Here is a 16856-nt window from a genome sequence, read left to right as displayed (position 1 = left end):
TTTACTTTAAGGACTAAAATAACTAATTATGCAGTGGAATATAGTGAACCAACCACATTTGTGTATTCTGTGGACACAAGCTGCTGCGCACTACTACATTGACTTGCTGATATTTTCTTAGTGATGCCCAAAAGTTGGCAGCACTTGCAAATGATGAAATGGTTGAACATTCATAAATATGTACCTCAGGTTTCCATTGGGGAAAAAATATTTTTGTTGCAGATAAGACACAGTAAAAGCTAACGTACACAATTGTAGCCAGAGGGGCTGAAAGGGTTAAAGTTTCCAATGATTGCTTTGTACCACTTTGACAACAGATAAAATAAACAAAAGTATAATTGTAAGAAAAGAAAGTTTTTTGGAAGCAAATGTAAACTTATGAGAAAGGTCGGCAATGACATACCTTCAAGAGGTAAAATCATTAGTACTGCAGACACACATTTAATGATGCAAGAAGTTATCCAAGCATTCTCATGGAGGAAATAAGGCAAGGTTGGGGAATGTTAAAAAAAGGACAAGTTGTTCATATCCCAGGATGAGATAGATTCACCTGATGTGAGAATCAATGGAGAACTGCCCATTGTTTTTAATCTTCTCTGACTTAGCCCCTTTCCTCCCTGAGGAAGGAACTAATGGTTCAAAAAACTAGAGTAGTTTGCTGTACTTTTATCTGTATGAGTTGACAGTACTAAGAATTTCACATGTTGAAGGTAAGTTCTGGCCCGCCATTCTCTCTTGTAATTTTATAAAAGAAACCATTGTCTGGTGTGTAGTTTGAGAAATATAGCTCAAACATCCTGTGAAATTGCTTTAAGGCACTTCCTCCCTGAATTCCCTTGCATATTACATCTACATCTACTTATATATTCCGCATGCTACCTTACAGTATGGGGCACTGCAAATACTGTCATTTCTGTCTTTTTTCCTGTTCTGTTCTTAAATGGTACATCAGAAAATCAACTGTATTAAGCATTGTTATGGGTACTAATTTATGTGATTTTTCCTGTACAGTCAGTTTATGAGGTATATGTAGGAGGAAGGAATGTATTGCCTCACTTTTCCAAGAACTTACATTATCAGTTTTAAGTTATGCTTTCCATGATTCACAGTGCCTTCTTACAGCATCTGCATCATGGGTTTGATAAGCATTTTTATGTCGCTGTCACACCTGCTAAATGAACCCATGATATGACATGCTGCTCTTCTTTGGATCTTTTCTACTCTGTTAATCCTACCTTGTTAAGGTCTCATATTGTTAAGCAGTACTTAAGAATAAATTGAACTTCTTTACTGGCTAAGTTTTTCTTTCAATTCTTCCAGTGAGTCTCAGCGTGGTCTTTGCCACAACTAGTTTAATGTGATCATTCCACTTTGTCAGTCTGGGCAGTTACTCCCACACATTTTGCTGTTGTCACTGTTTCCAATGCTGTATTGGCAGTAACATAATGAAACAATAACAGATATTAATGAGCAGTGCATTTATTTTCATCTGTTTATTCACAGTATATTATTTTTATGTACATTGAGGGTCAACTGTTAGTGCCTACAAAACACATCAATCCTCTTGGTGTTCCATCGTTTTGCAACAGTTTTCTGGTGTTGCAGCAATTCTGTATACAACAGCATCTAATAACATCGTTAGTTAGCCCAGTATTCCAAAAGTGTGTATTGTGTTTACTAACTGACAGTTCAGAACTCTATCAATCTGCTCTAGAAGTCAACGCACAAGGTGGTATCCGGGGCATGTTATCTATGGCACTCTTGGCTAAAGTTACATATGGAATACCCTGAAATCTTAGATGTGGTGACAGACTGTCCTGTAATGCAGCTCAATTTCTTTGTTAGATTGGAAGGTAACAGTCAGGTTGTGGGTTGGTGGAGCCAACAAATGTGAAAACAGAACATCTGGTTGTGGTAACAAGTTGACCAGTAGCAAAGCCTAATGTTTATGTTGTGACAGTGCCACGACATTCAAAAGTGCCGCTACGTTAGTACGCGAACACGGCGATAGAGGCGCTCCGCAGCTCGGCCGAGCGCGGGAGCGCCACCTGGCTATGAACGACGCCGGCCGCATGTCACGGCACGGCAGTCGAATGACCGATACGGAGTTAGTAACATGTAACCCGCTAGTGTTTCTACTTTTGTATATCCACGCAATTTATTAGTGATTAAAGGTTATAACACTTTTTGGCGACGAGGTCGGATATTTTTTTCCTGCATTGTGGAATTGTGTGTTCGTGTCAGGGCAGACATGGAACAGCTTATGCACGCGCTTATTGAACAACAAACACAGCTGACGGCTGCTATTCAGGCGTTGTCGACGTCGCTGACTCATCGTCTGTCTTCCTCTTCTCCGCCTCCGTTCCCTCCTTATGACGAGGCCGCTGAAGACTGGGAGGATTATGAGAAGCGTTTGCGGCAACACTTCTTGGCTTTCGGCGTTGTCGACGCTCCTATGTGTAAGTCGTTATTTCTCTCTTGGATTTCCCCACGGATCTATCAGCTGCTATCTCAGTTAGCCCCTCTGTGGGAACCTGCCTCTCTGTCCTTCCAAGAAATGTGTGACTTATTGTCTAACTATTACCGAAAAAACACCCATGTCGTTGCCGCCCGCGTGGCGTTCTACCGGTGTCGTAAACAGCCCCATCAATCTTACCGGGCTTGGGCGGCGGAACTACACGGTCTGAGTCGGAAATGTCAGTTTGTCACGGACACTCATCATGAGTCTTACGCTGATTCAATGGTTAGGGACGCTATTTTACGGCTTGCTCCTGATAAAGAAGTTCGGCAACGTGCCTTACAATTGCCAAACCCGTCGTTGTCGGAAGTTCTCAGCATCGCTCAATCGTTTGAAGTGTCTCACGCTGCTAGTGCGCAAATAGACGTGTGGTGTGATGTAGGCGCTGTACAAACCACTTTCAACGCGGACAATTTGCCTGTTTCACAGGGAAACGACGATGTGGCGGCGGTGCACTCGCGTCAACGACGTCGCGTTGGGCCGCCACGCTCGCAGCGAAAACAGCAACCACAGAAGCAGGTTCGTTCCGCCCTTCCTTCTTGTCCACGTTGTTTCGTACAGCATGACAGAGCCGCGTGTCCAAAACGTTGGGCCACGTGTAATTCATGTAGGAAAAAAGGCCACATTGCTTCTGCGTGTCAGTCCCCTAAAGTTCTTGTCGACGAGGACGAGGCATCGGACATGGACGTTAACTGTGTGCTTTCTCAAACAAATAAGTTCTTCGTTACTGTTCGTGTTCTGGATAAAGACATTCGCATACAAGTGGACACTGGCTCTGCAGTAACTCTCATAAATTCTCGCACGTATTTGGAGTTGGGCTCCCCTCCCTTGTCGCCAGTTACGCGAAATCTGAGAACTTATAATAAGCAGAAAATTCCTATCATTGGCCAGTTTGATGCTTCCACTGCCTACAAGTCTGTTGTTAGGCCCCTCACGTTTTATGTGGTGGATCATGCGGGCACTGAAAACCTGTTCGGTTATGATGCTTTCCAGTTGTTCGGGTTCTCCATTGATGTGCTCCTCATATCTGAGGACATTCCATATCAACAGCTGGATGGCTTGTGTTCTGAATTCTCGTCCGTGTTCTCTGCTGGTCTGGGTCGGGCCAAGGATTTTGAAGCCCACATTACTCTTAAACCTACGGCTCGCCCTAAGTTTTTCCGGGCACGCCCTATTCCGATGGCGTTGCATGCACCTGTCAAAGCTGAGATAGACAGGTTAACAGCTTCGGGGATTCTCTTTCCTGTTACCTCCAGCGAATGGGCATCGCCCATCGTGGTGGTTTCTAAACCAAACGGGAGTCTGCGATTGTGTGGTGATTTTAAAGCCACTGTCAACGCTCAAAGCCTCATTGACACTTATCCTCTTCCCCGTCCTGAGGAGTTATTTACCAAGCTCGCTGGGGGCCAGTTCTTTTCCAAACTTGACTTATCGGAGGCGTACCATCAGTTGCCGTTGGATGCATCTTCCAAGGAATTTCTCGTCATCAACACTCCTTGTGGGTTGTATCAGTACAAGCGGTTACCATTTGGCGTCGCTAGCGCGCCGGCCATTTTTCAGCGGTTTTTGGAACAGCTCACGGCTTCCGTTCCCGGTTGCATCAACTACCTGGATGACATTGTTGTCACGGGGGCCTCCACTGAGGAGCACCTTCGCAATTTGCGTTCACTGTTTCGGGTTCTGCATTCAGCTGGGTTGAAGTGCAGTCTGGACAAGTCACAGTTCTTCCAACCCTCCATTGTGTATCTTGGTTTCCACTTGTCCCGTGAGGGTATACGTCCTCTACGACAGCACGTTGCGGCCATTACCGCTCTACCCCAGCCGTCTACGGTCAAAGAACTTCAGGCGTTTCTAGGCAAGGTTGCTTATTATCACAGATTCATTCCCTCCGCGGCGGCGGTGGCTCATCCTCTGCATCAGCTATTACGCAAAAACGTTCCTTTCTGTTGGTCCGCCGAGTGTGAGCAGGCTTTTGTCCGCCTGAAGGCTCATTTGCAGTCGGCGCCTTGTCTTGCCACATTCCGTCCGGGTCAGCACTTGGTTCTGGCGACTGACGCGTCACAGTACGGCCTAGGGGCTGTTCTCGCCCATCGGTATGAGGATGGGTCGGAACGACCCATCGCCTACGCTTCCAAGACCCTCAACGATGCCCAACGGCATTACTCTCAAATCGAAAAGGAGGCGCTCGCTATCATTTATGCTCTAAAAAAGCTCAGCGTTTTTTTGTATGGTTCTAAGTTTCACCTCATCACCGACCACAAGCCGCTGGTCTCTCTGTTCAGCTCCTCGGCGTCGCTTCCGGATAAGGCAGCTCACCGCCTGCAACGTTGGGCCTTATTCTTGTCTCGTTTTCACTATGAGATTCACTATCACCCCACCGCCCAGCACGCCAATGCTGACGCGTTGTCGCGTTTGCCGGTGGGCCCCGACCCGGTTTTCGATCAAGATGAACTACTGTTTCCACATTGATGAGGAAGAACGTCGTGCGGTCGATGGTTTTCCACTTACAGGTTTGCAGGTCGCGTCGGCTACTGCGCGGGACCCGGTCCTGCGTCAGGTGATCGGTTTTGTTCAGCGGGGTTGGCCGGACAGGACCAAGGGCCGGGCATCGGATCCCCTTCGCAACTACCATGTCTTGCACCTTCGTCTGTCTGTTCGTGAGGGTGTTGTTCTTCTGACCACGGATGGCGCATCTCCACGGGTTGTGGTGCCCGCCTCTCTTCGCAAAGATGTTCTCAAACTATTGCATGAGGGCCATTGGGGGATTTCTCGGACTAAGTCCCTGGCCCGCAAGCACGTTTATTGGCCCGGTATTGATTCGGACATCGCCCACATGGTCGCTGCGTGTGATCAGTGTGTTCAACAACTGGCTGCACCTCGTACTCTGCCCTCTCCGTGGCCTGATCCGGCGCAGCCGTGGGAACGGGTGCACGCTGACTTTGCCGGCCCCTTCCTCGGCACTTATTGGCTACTGTTGATTGACACCTATGGATGCTGCTCTGGAGTTTTCACCCATCATCTCGTCCAGGAGGCACGTTCCACGCGCAAGCTTCCGTCCTGGACATTTTCGACCATACTCTCGTGTTTCTCCGCGGGATCTTCTCGGGGCCTCCCAAGAGGCCATGGATGTCTCCGCACTGTCCGTGTCTCCAAGGAAGTGAGTGTTTTTTTTTTTTAAGGGGGGAAAAGTGTTGTGACAGTGCCACGACATTCAAAAGTGCCGCTACGTTAGTACGCGAACACGGCGATAGAGGCACTCCGCAGCTCGGCCGAGCACGGGAGCGCCACCTGGCTATGAACGGCGCCGGCCGCATGTCACGGCACGGCAGTCGAATGACAGATACGGAGTTAGTAACATGTAACCCGCTAGTGTTTCTACTTTTGTATATCCACGCAATTTATTAGTGATTAAAGGTTATAACAGTTTATATCCATGCCATATTGAAAAATGCAAGGAGGATCCATACATAACTTTAACTGCACTCTCTATGTCATGGACGAACAGAGCGAATGGGGTATCTCAGTTTACAGAACTCATGTGGATACTATAGTGGAGAGTTTATTTTATGAAAAGAATGTAATATCTGAGCGTAAAACAAGTTACACAGTTGTACAGCAGATTTATGACAGCAATACGGGCCTATAATTATATCTGCATACATCAGACATCCCTTCTTCAAAACAAGAATGACCAGCACCTCTTACAAATAATATTTTCAAAAAGTCTTTAAATAAAAATTTTAATTTAAAATTATTGCATCCTTTCATTTTTCTGTGATAATTCCCAGTACCAGTTTCAGATTCCCAGACCCTCTGTGTAAAATTTCTTTCCCAAGCTAATTGGAATTCTTTAATTTTAGCTTTAGTGTACCATGTACATTGGAAGCAGAGGTGACATTCTTCCATGAAAGAGCAATTAGATTACCCTTTCATGGAAGAATGTAATCCTTTTAACAATACTTACATTCATAAATTTGTACTTAAGAGAGACAGTTCTCGCCTAGTGTTTAATTGTGCATAGCATTGGCTTTTTAGTTTAGTAACCAAAAAGTTTGGTACTCAGATCTGTGCTCAATTCAAAGTTTTTATCCTTGACTGCTGATTCAACCTTAGTATCCATTGTATATATGAACTGACCATAGCAGCATAGATTGTGTTGTACTTTTTTGTGGGGCATGAGATAGAGTTCAAGATCAAAGAAAGATACACACTTATTGTCTTCAATAAGATACACTACTTAAATAAATATTTAACTGGTGCAAAAAGAAAAAAAAGGTTACTAAACATATTTGACAAGGAATTCTGAAATGTGGAAGTGGAATGCTGGTTTATAGGGCTATACATTGAAGGTATATACAAAGGTACATTCTAATGTTGCAGTATACAGACAGGTACATTCTAATGTTACAGCCATTCAGAATGTAGTAGATAATGCACAATAGTTCCTATACAAGAAAGAAATACTGTGCTATGTATATATTCTAATAACAGACTTTTGGGCAAAATCTTAAGGACACGTGCTTTTTACTTCTTATTGTAAACTAGTCTGGAAAGAAAACCTGCAAAATACACTGACTGAGGGACTTAAATAAAGTTGGAAAGCAGTCTGTGAAGTAGTAAGTGTTTCTGTACAAAGTTCAAGGGCATCTGGCAAGGCATGACTATTTTACATTAATCACAATGAGAACCGATCTTCACTTTCACTTACAGCAGCTTGCACTTCACAGTTAAAAGCTGTCAAAAGTGCCACCAGGTGTCAGGGATTTCTATTTGTTGACTCAGCTGTAGGGGTGCTTTAATATTAAAGAATAAATTTATTAAAATTTTGTGCATCATGTGGCATTTTTTTGCATATCTCAGTGTACGTAATACCTCATGAACTATATGTGGTACCATGATATAATTTTTTAAGTACATTTAATGGCATATGTGGGTTCTGTTTGTGAAATTTATTGCCAACAGCCTTAGTTGGACAGAAGTAATAAATTTAGAGGTCATGCATGATGCAGCAATTTTTCACACGAATTGTGGTAGGTAGATGGTTCTTACCTCAAAGCAGTTGTTGCCTGACAGTAAGGGATATGTGTACCATGTTTGATTATAATTGGTCCAGCTGTTTAGGAGGACATGTGAAACATACTCACACATATACATAAATAGTTTCTGTATTAGGTGTAGATTTAAAGAGCTAAATTTAGTAGCATGCTGCATGTAAATAAAAAGATTCCTTGGATATCTTAGAAAGCGCGCGCTCGCGCGCGTATGTGTGTGTGTGTGTGTGTGTGTCTGTGTGTGTGTGTGTGTGTGTGTGTGTGTGTGTGTGTGCATGCGTGTGCGTGCGCGTTATATACCTTTCCATAGAGAAAAGACATCAAAATGTCCTCTTTCCTTCCCCATCACACTATATTCTCCTTTGCATCTTGTTTTGCAAGATGTCTCTCTCACTCAACAGTGGTGTGTATTCAGATTTGAAACTTTGTGACAGCATCTCTGACAGTCAGATGAATCTTTGTTCTTGTGAAATACCTCACATGAAACGGGTTCAGTATCTTTGATGTCTCCATCTTGTGTAAATCCCACAGCTATTCGTAGTAATATAGTTTACTTGAACTGCACAGGTGTAAGAATTTGAAACTGTGCACCTTCAACTGTCAGGGACTGCTTAGTTACTAACTTTCTTACAGTACGTACCTTCTCCTTCCTCTTTTAATCTGCCAACTGGAACTGTAGTGAACTTTCTGCATAAACTTGGGCGCTGATGACCTCGCTGTTTAGCGCCCGTAAACCTCAAACACACACACTTCTGCATAAACTGAGTATTTTGTGAGTAAATTTCATGAAATAATGCATATGTTTTATGGAAGCTAAAGTATATGTGAAGAAATTTGATAACTGTGATAATTCCACTTTTTATTCCAGAGATAAATGCTAGTATTGGTGTAAGAATACAGTAATTATTTATTTTCTCTAAGTTTTTGGAAAGCACATGAAACATTTCCATGTATTTCATTTTGTAAGGTCTAGAAGACCACATTTAGCCGTGATATTACAACTTAAGTGGAATATAAAAAATCATCACGTCAGAGCTTTTCATGGTATAAATGAGTTAATAAACTAATTTATGGTATTATTTATTTGTTTGAACTTCCTAAACAGCTTAACTGACTTTCAAGAAATCTTTTATTGAACTTTGTTTTGTGTCTAACTAATTCTGTTTGTGTTAAATTGTTCAACTTGTGGCACATTCACTGTATATATTTTCATTGCTTCAATATCTTACTATAAATTGAACTTGTAGGTTCGACTTGTGGAAGTGGAGAGTGTAAACCTTTCGCCGATAGTCCAGTCAGAGAAACCAGCTGCAAAAGAAATGCAGAATCTCCAAGCTTATACAAAGTTAAGTAGAACTTTTGGTTCTAAAAGAGCAAAGCGCAGTGTGGAGCAGCGAGAGGCTATGCAGCTTGAAGTTGAACACATGGAGCATCAGTTGTCACAAGCACTCAGCACAACAGCATTGGCAAAGAAGGGTTTGTTACTTTTGAATTTACATAAGGTTATAACATTTATCCTGTTACAGTTCATATGCGATTCAATTATATTGATATATCTAACTTCTCATATTAACTTGCTGGTCATGATCTAGTCCTCTAACATAAAACTAATGATGTAGTGAAGTCAGTTTATTGTATTTTAGGTCTCAAAAACCAATTGGCTAATATTATTTGATTGTCGAATATCAACAATATAAGGGAAACATAAATTGCTTCTTACCATAATGATGACCCATTAAGTCACGGACAGGCACAACGAAAATACACACATTAGCTTTCGGTCGTAGCCTTTGTCAGAAAAGGAAATATACACACATTCATCCACACAAGCAAGCATACCTCAAGCACACATTACCACCATATCTGGAAGTTCAACTGGAGTGCATCTTTCTGGTACAGTGGAAGCAGCAATCTGTATGGGGTGGGGGGAAAGGGAAGGGTTAGCAGGGTACAGGTGGGGGGGGGGGGAAGGGGGGGGAGAGAACAGTACTGTCTGGCAATATGCCTGACAACAGGTGCACTTTTGGGAGGAAGGCTTCAAAGCACTCACCGAAAGTAGACCTGCCTTAGTTGACCAACACCTGTAACCCGTAGCACAAAGACTTTCCTCCAATGTTATAGATACAAACCATTTCCTAGGTCGTCTGAAATCCATGCCTGTGCCAATCCCACCACACACCTTGCTTGTCACCATTGATGCCATCTCCCTCTATACCAACATCCCCCACACCTGCTGCTGAACATTTCCTCAGTCAACACTCAACTGATTCCAGACCTATGACATCCTCCTTGCTCACTTTAATCAACTTTGTCCTTGTCCAAATGCCATGCCACTTTTCTTGAAGTTGATCTGATCCTTACCGAAGGCCAGCTACACCCTTCCGCCCACATTAAACCTAAACCTATTAACAAACAACAGTACTTACATTTTGACAGTTGCCATCCTTTCCATGTCACATGTTCCCAGGCACACAATCTTGGCATTTGAGGCAAATGTGTGTGTTCAGATGCAGACTCTTTACAGCAATACACCACCACTCTCACCTCAGCCTTCACTGGCCGTAACTGTCCCAACAGCCTAGTTCAGAAGCAGGTTTCCCGGGTCCCACATCCAAACCTGGTACTGCTGATCCCTCCAAAAAACAACTTCGGAGCACACCACTTGTCACACATTGTTATCCTGGCCAGCTACTTTGACAAGGCCATGATTTCCTAAAGTCATGCCCTGAAATGAGATCCATTCTGTCTGAGATTTAGCACACCACACCTGGAATAGCTTTTTGTCACCCTCCCAATCTCCCTAATATGCTTGTCAGACTCTATGCTCCTTCTGCACCCATCTCCCTACCATATGGCTCCTACTCCGTGACTATCCCCGCTGCAAGACCTGCTCTATGCAGCCTCCTAGCACCACCTATTCCACCCATGCTATCAATGACTCTCCTTGACACAGAGAAGTTGCTGTCCATGTTTAGAAAGCATCGCTCCTGCGAAATGCAACTCGCCCTTTTTTCACATGATATCTTGTGAACCCTGGATGAAGGGTATCGGACGGATGCCATATTCCTTGACTTCTGGAAGGCACTTGACTTGGTGCCCCACTGCAGACTCCTAACTAAGGTTCGAGCATATGGGATTGATTCTCAAATATGTGAGTGGCTTGAAGACTTCTTAAGTAATAGAACCCAGTACGTTGTCCTCAATGGTGAGTGTTCATCGGAGGTGAGGGTATCATCTGGAGTGCCCCAGGGAAATGTGGTAGGTCCGCTGTTGTTTTTTATCTACATAAATGATCTTTTGGATATTGTGGATAGCAATGTGCAGCTGTTTGCTGATGATGCTGTGGTGTACGGGAAGGTGAACTTTGCCTTCATTCCAGGGATTCCCATTTGAATTTCTGAAGCATCTCCCTAACACTTGCATGTTGTTCGAACCTACTGGTAACAAACCTAACAGCCAACCTCTGAATTGCTTCGATGTAGTCCCTTAATCAGACCTAGTACAAATCCCAAACACTCGAGCAATACTCAAGAATAGGTCACATGAGCATCCTATATGTGATCTCCTTTGCAGATGAACCACACTTTCCCAAAATTCTCCCAATAAACTGAAGTCAACCATTCTCCTACTGTACCACAGTCCTTCACTTTGCTGCATTATGTCCAGATATTTAAATGATGTGACTGTGTCAAGCAGGACACTCCTACTAATGCGGTATTTGAACGTTATGCTCTTGTTTCTCCAATTCATCCGCATTGACTTACATTTTTCTACATCTAGAGCTAGCTGTCATTCATCACTTTCTCCAGCATCCACTCTGTTCATCTGGTCCTTCTCCTGCCCCCTGCCCCCCTATCTGTCTAACTGCTCCTCTCCTGTCTGTCCATCAGATCCTCCAACCTTATACTGTCCAGCTGCTCCTCCTGCCTCTGTCTGTCCACCTCTTGCTCTACCCTTTCTCTGTCCATCTGCTCCTGCTCCCTCTGTCCACCTACTTTTTCCCCCCCTCTGCCAAGAAGAGAGCTAACCATCTAATGGAAGAATGTATACTGAGCAGAAGCTTCACTTCATGGCTGCTTCACAAATTGTCCCACCTGGAACTGCCCCTCCCAAATAACAGCTTCTCTGAATTACATAATAGGGAATTGCATTTACAACATCTTTTAATCCTACAATCTTCCAGGAGTCATTCTATGTTAGCTTCTAGACCCCATTTCTATTCATCTACCTTACTTGATTAATCTACACACACACACACACACACACACACACACACACACACACACACACACACAGATATATATATACACACACACCTACCTTTCTCTCTGTAGCCTCTTATGTTCTCCCACCCCACTTTATCCCACCCCACCCCTTTCATTTGCCCCAAGAAAATTCCCCATCTGCAGTAGGGTAGGATTATCTGTACCACATCTCTATCCAGTTCCCTTGTTACTTTCCTGTCCTGCCCTTGGCCTCCTCCCCTCCACTCTGCTCTCCTCTCCACCCATCCCCTCCCTTCCCCTCCCCACCCCCTACCCTCTCCTACCCTTCCCTCCCACCCTTGCTCCTCTCACCCAATCCATATGACAGAGCAGAGTGTGTTTTTTTTTTTGGGGGGGGGGGGGGGGGGGGTCGGGGGCATGTATTAATCAGTACTACTCTTTAAAATGTCATTGTCCAAACTTCAGTAATTTCCAATCTTGTTTTTAAGTACCCTTCAACTGCTCATTGCCTCAATTATACTGTGAGCAGTTACATTTACTCCTTCCATGTATCGTATTAATAGTCCACTAGTATTTTCTTGTAAGAGCACAGGTTTTTGGTTCAATTGCAGCAACTGCTTCTCCATTGCCTGAAGAAACCCGAAATGTTTCATCACCTGCCACAGTTGGTGATGAAGTTGTTCCCTGTGACCGAACAGCTACAACGCCTGATAAAATTTATGATCTTCATGATCTGGTCAGTGAAGGTGAACTCAACAGTTTTTCGGAGGAAGCTGAGATGCTTATTTCTGGAGGTGCATCTTCTGTGAGGTATGAATTCTATCTTTTCTTTATTTCATTCAATGTGTATTCACTTTTATTTTTCATAACAGCTACATTTGGTCAAGTATTTTCTCTTTTACAAACTATGCTGCAGCATTAAAAAGGCCATAACACAAATGATCTATGTTGTGTTGAATGATGTATAAAATATTTATTTTTGTGCTTTTAGTGCAGGAGATTCTTTTTTCTGTAGTTAGGAAGGAAGGAGTGATTAGGCTGGAAAAAGTTATAAAAATTATAGGTCTAGAGAGAAACAAAAGCTTTATTAAAATTGACTAGGAATCAGATTTGAGATCAGCAGTTCATTGGCCAACATACACAAAAGTGGGACAGAAAAGGTAAAGTTATTGTGATATGAGCCAAGTGCAAGCATTTGAAATGAGAGAAATAAACATAAAAAGACAACTGATGATAATTTTATTGTTAAAGGGTTAATGAGATTAACTTTTAGAACAAAGGTTATCTAGCAGAAGGGAGAAAGAGAGTGCAGGAAGTGACTTTCCAAAGATTATGCGGTGGCGCGGTTCTTTCCGTCCCTTTACAATGAACCTGCACCTACCTGTGAACATTGTCACAGCAGATCATCAGTAGGAAAGCCGAATGAAACCTACTGTACTTCGACATGAACCAGGCTGCAATTTAAATCACTAATCTACGTTTTGGGAGAAAGTTTTCATACGAATGAAAGGTTGGAAATTTTGTCCTCAATTAATATATTCTGAAACTTAGGTGAACAAGTATCACTGCCAAGCCGGTGCTAGTCTTACCGCAGTCACTCACAATCCCTTTCACTCACATTAGCAAGTTTATGGTTTTGCATTTCCCGAACACGTAATAGCTACAAAAATACTGATTGTTTTTGATTGATAATGCTCGCCAAATATTAAGCCTGTCCGTACCAAATGCAGTCACAGCTTTTAGCCACCGACCTGCTCAATACGCCACACGGAATATATGTCTTTTGTCTTCACAAAATTCACTTAAAAATTCCGAAATTTCTACACACCCATCGGAATTATTATGCCGTCACTGTACAACACTCTCGATGTATGAAACACTGCTATATCCGGCAACTTATCGTTTCCATCGGAAGTACTACTACACACGTCCGAACTGTTTCATGGCTAGTCTTCCACACCACTCTAGAATACTCTGTCTTCTCTACCAGCAGAGAAAGACACGTGAAGAATATTGCTGTACCATTGGTCAGTTTACTCAACACCCAATAGCAAAACAACATTCTCCCGCATCAGTCCGTGCTTTTCATCAATAACCAATTGCAAAATAGTAAACGTAACGACTGCACTTTTTACCGACGTAATTATCTAATATGATGAAGTTTTGTTTATGCATAAAGTTATTTACTATTGTTATTTATACCTGTATTAACTTTCCCTTTACCATAAACTTTCTTTACAAATCTATTCTACAAAAATCCCCTTTGTCCACATCCATACTTCTCCAAAATGTTCTCACACTAAATGCCACTACATAATTTGTTAAACAATTATCTTCATATTAACCTTAAACCCCACTCACACATAATTCATACTGCTAAAACACATTTATAACATTTTACATACACAAAAAGACATAACACTTTATGAAAATACTAGAACAGTTTATGAAAAACATTCTATTACTTTAGTGCACTCTAGTGGGCACGATCGAAACTAAACATCACAGTCCCCCTATCCAATATTGTCCTCTATCGGCTGATACATAAACTACGTGTGCGTCCAGTCTCGCGTCACCATCTGTCACTATCCAGCTCTGAGACACATCTCCCACTTAACCGCCTCCGAGGCAGGATCATTATACGGTGCTATGCCTCACTTAGCAGAATTAATATGTAACAGAAAGAGAGATTATTTGAAAATCTGAAAATGAGTGGAAAGGGAAGAAGAAAAAAAATAGTAGTAAAAGAGACCAGAGCTGAAAATTAAACAAGAGGTGCACAATTTACATAAGTAAATTTGATGGAGCTTGACCTGAATGTTGGACCATTGAAGAGAACTGTGTAAGAGAAATAGAAGCAGGCAGGAATAAAGTGTAAGTTAATAGCAGGTGGCAGATGCCAGTAAGAGGGCACAAACTGTAAAGTATGTTTCATCTTATAAAGGTTGAGGCATTGGTGCTGTGAAGAAGTATCAAAATCATCTATGTAATGATGCAGCATGTAATTTCAATTCTGAATTTACACACATGACTGCAGTCTCAGGCAACTGAAACCACACTGTGAGCTGCAGCACCAGTGAATGACGGGAGTGGCGAATGGGTGGGGATAAGGAGGAGGCTGGGTGGGGACGGGAGGGATAGTGTGGTGGGGGTGGTGGACAGTGAAGTGCTGTAGGTTAGACTGAGGGCAGAGAAGAGGTGGGGACAGGAGGGGGGGGGGGGGGGGGTAGTAGTGGGAAAAGGAAAGAAATAAAAAGACTGGGTGTGGTGGTGGAATGACGGCTGTGTAGTGCTGGAATGGGAACAGGGAAGGGGCTGGATGGGTGAGGATAGTGACTAACGAAGGTTTCGACCAGGAGGGTTATGGGAATGTAAGATGTGTTGCAGGGAAAGTTCACATCTGCGCAATTCAGAAAAGCTTGTGTTGGTGGGAAGGATCCATGTGGCACAGGCTGTGAAGCAGTCATTGAAATGAAGGATATCTTGTGTGGCAGCGTGTTCAGCAACAGGGTGGTCCACTTGTTTCTTGGGCATAGTTTGTTGGTGGCAATTCATACAGACAGACAGCTTGCTGGGTGTCATGCCTACATTGAATGCAGCACAGTAGCCACAGCTTAGCTTGTAGACTACACGACTGGTTTCACAGGTAGCCCTACATTTGATGGGATAGGTGATGTTAGTGACCGGACTGGAGTAGGTGGTGGTGGGATGATGTATAGGACAGGTCTTGAATCTAGGTCTATTACAGTGGTATGAGCCATGAGGTAAGGGATTGGGTGCAGGGGTTGTGTAAGGATGGACAAGTGTGTTGTGTAGGTTCGGTAGACAGTGGAATACCACTGTGGGAGGGGTGGGAAGGGTAGTGGTTAGGATATTTCTCATTTCAGGGCACGAGAAGAGGTAATCAAAACCCTGGCGGAGAATGTAATTCAGTTGCTCTGGTCCTGGGTGGTACTGAGTTACGAGGAGAATGCTCCTATGTGGCCGTACAGTGGGACTTTCGGAGGTGGTGGGAAACTGGAAAGATAAGGCACAGCATCTTTGTTTTTATACAAGTTTGGAAGGATAATTATGGTCAGCGGAGGCTTCAGTGAAACCCTCTGTATATTTCATGAGGGACTGCTCGTCACTGCAGATGTGATGATCATTAGGTGGGTAGGCTGTACAGAAGGGACATCTTGGCGTGGAATGGGTGGCATCTGTCAGAGTGGAGGTATTTGTGGTTGTTAGTAGGTTTGATATGGACAGAGGTACTGATGTAGCCATCTTTGAGGTGGAGGTCAACATCTAGGAAGGTGGCTTGTTGGGTTGAGTAGAACCAGGTGAAGCAAATGGGGGAGAAGTTGTTGAAGTTTTGGAGGAATGTGGATAGGGTGTCTTCACCTTTTAGCCAGATAGCGAAGATGTCGTCATTGAATCTGAACCAGGTGAGGGATTTAGGATTCTGGGGCTTAGGAAGGATTCCTCTAGATGGCCCATGAATAGATTGGCATAGGATGGTGCCATGTGGGTGCCCATAGATGAACCTTGGTTTTGTTTTTAGGCAATGCCTTCAAAGGAGAAGTAATCGTGGGTGAGGATATAATTGGTCATGATGACTAAGAAGGAGGTTTTTGGTTTGGAATCCATCGGACATCGGGAAAGGTAGTGTTCAATAGTAGTAAGGCCATGGGCATTAGGAATGTTAGTGTACAGGGAGGCGGCATCAATAGTGATGAGCAGGGCATCGCATGGTAAAGGGACAGGAGAGTTGGAGGAAATGGTTGGTATCTTTTGTATAGGAGGTTAGGTTCCGCGTAACAGGTTGAAGATGTTGGTCTACAAGAGTAGAGATTCTCTCTGTGGGGGCACAGTAACCAGCCACAACGGGGTGTCCAAGGTGGTTAGGTTTATGGACTTTACAAAGCATGTAGAAAGTAGGAGTGTGGGGAGTGGTAAGGGTGAGAGATGGACTCCAGGGAGAGATTCTGGGATGGGCCTAAGGATTTGAGTCATGACTGGAGATCCTTCTGGATTACTGGAATGGAGTTACTGTGACAAAGTTTGTAGGTGGAAATATCT

The 16856-nt window shown here is 43.5% G+C and overlaps 1 protein-coding gene across 1 annotated transcript in view; it reads left to right on the top strand.

Moving 5' to 3' along the window:
* Positions 1–16856, top strand: part of LOC124544647 — a 69551-nt gene that overhangs the window by 14243 nt on the left and 38452 nt on the right. Inside the window, exons 3-4 of the mRNA XM_047123264.1 lie at positions 8817–9045; positions 12407–12605. Coding sequence (XP_046979220.1) covers positions 8817–9045; positions 12407–12605 — 428 coding nt within the window. The remainder of the gene's footprint in view (positions 1–8816; positions 9046–12406; positions 12606–16856) is intronic.

The sequence above is a fragment of the Schistocerca americana genome, chromosome 1 (genome assembly GCF_021461395.2).
Source record: "Schistocerca americana isolate TAMUIC-IGC-003095 chromosome 1, iqSchAmer2.1, whole genome shotgun sequence".
Classification (NCBI taxonomy): domain Eukaryota; kingdom Metazoa; phylum Arthropoda; class Insecta; order Orthoptera; family Acrididae; genus Schistocerca; species Schistocerca americana.
Note: the sequence above shows the minus strand (reverse complement) of the source record. Positions and strands in the feature narration are given on the sequence as shown.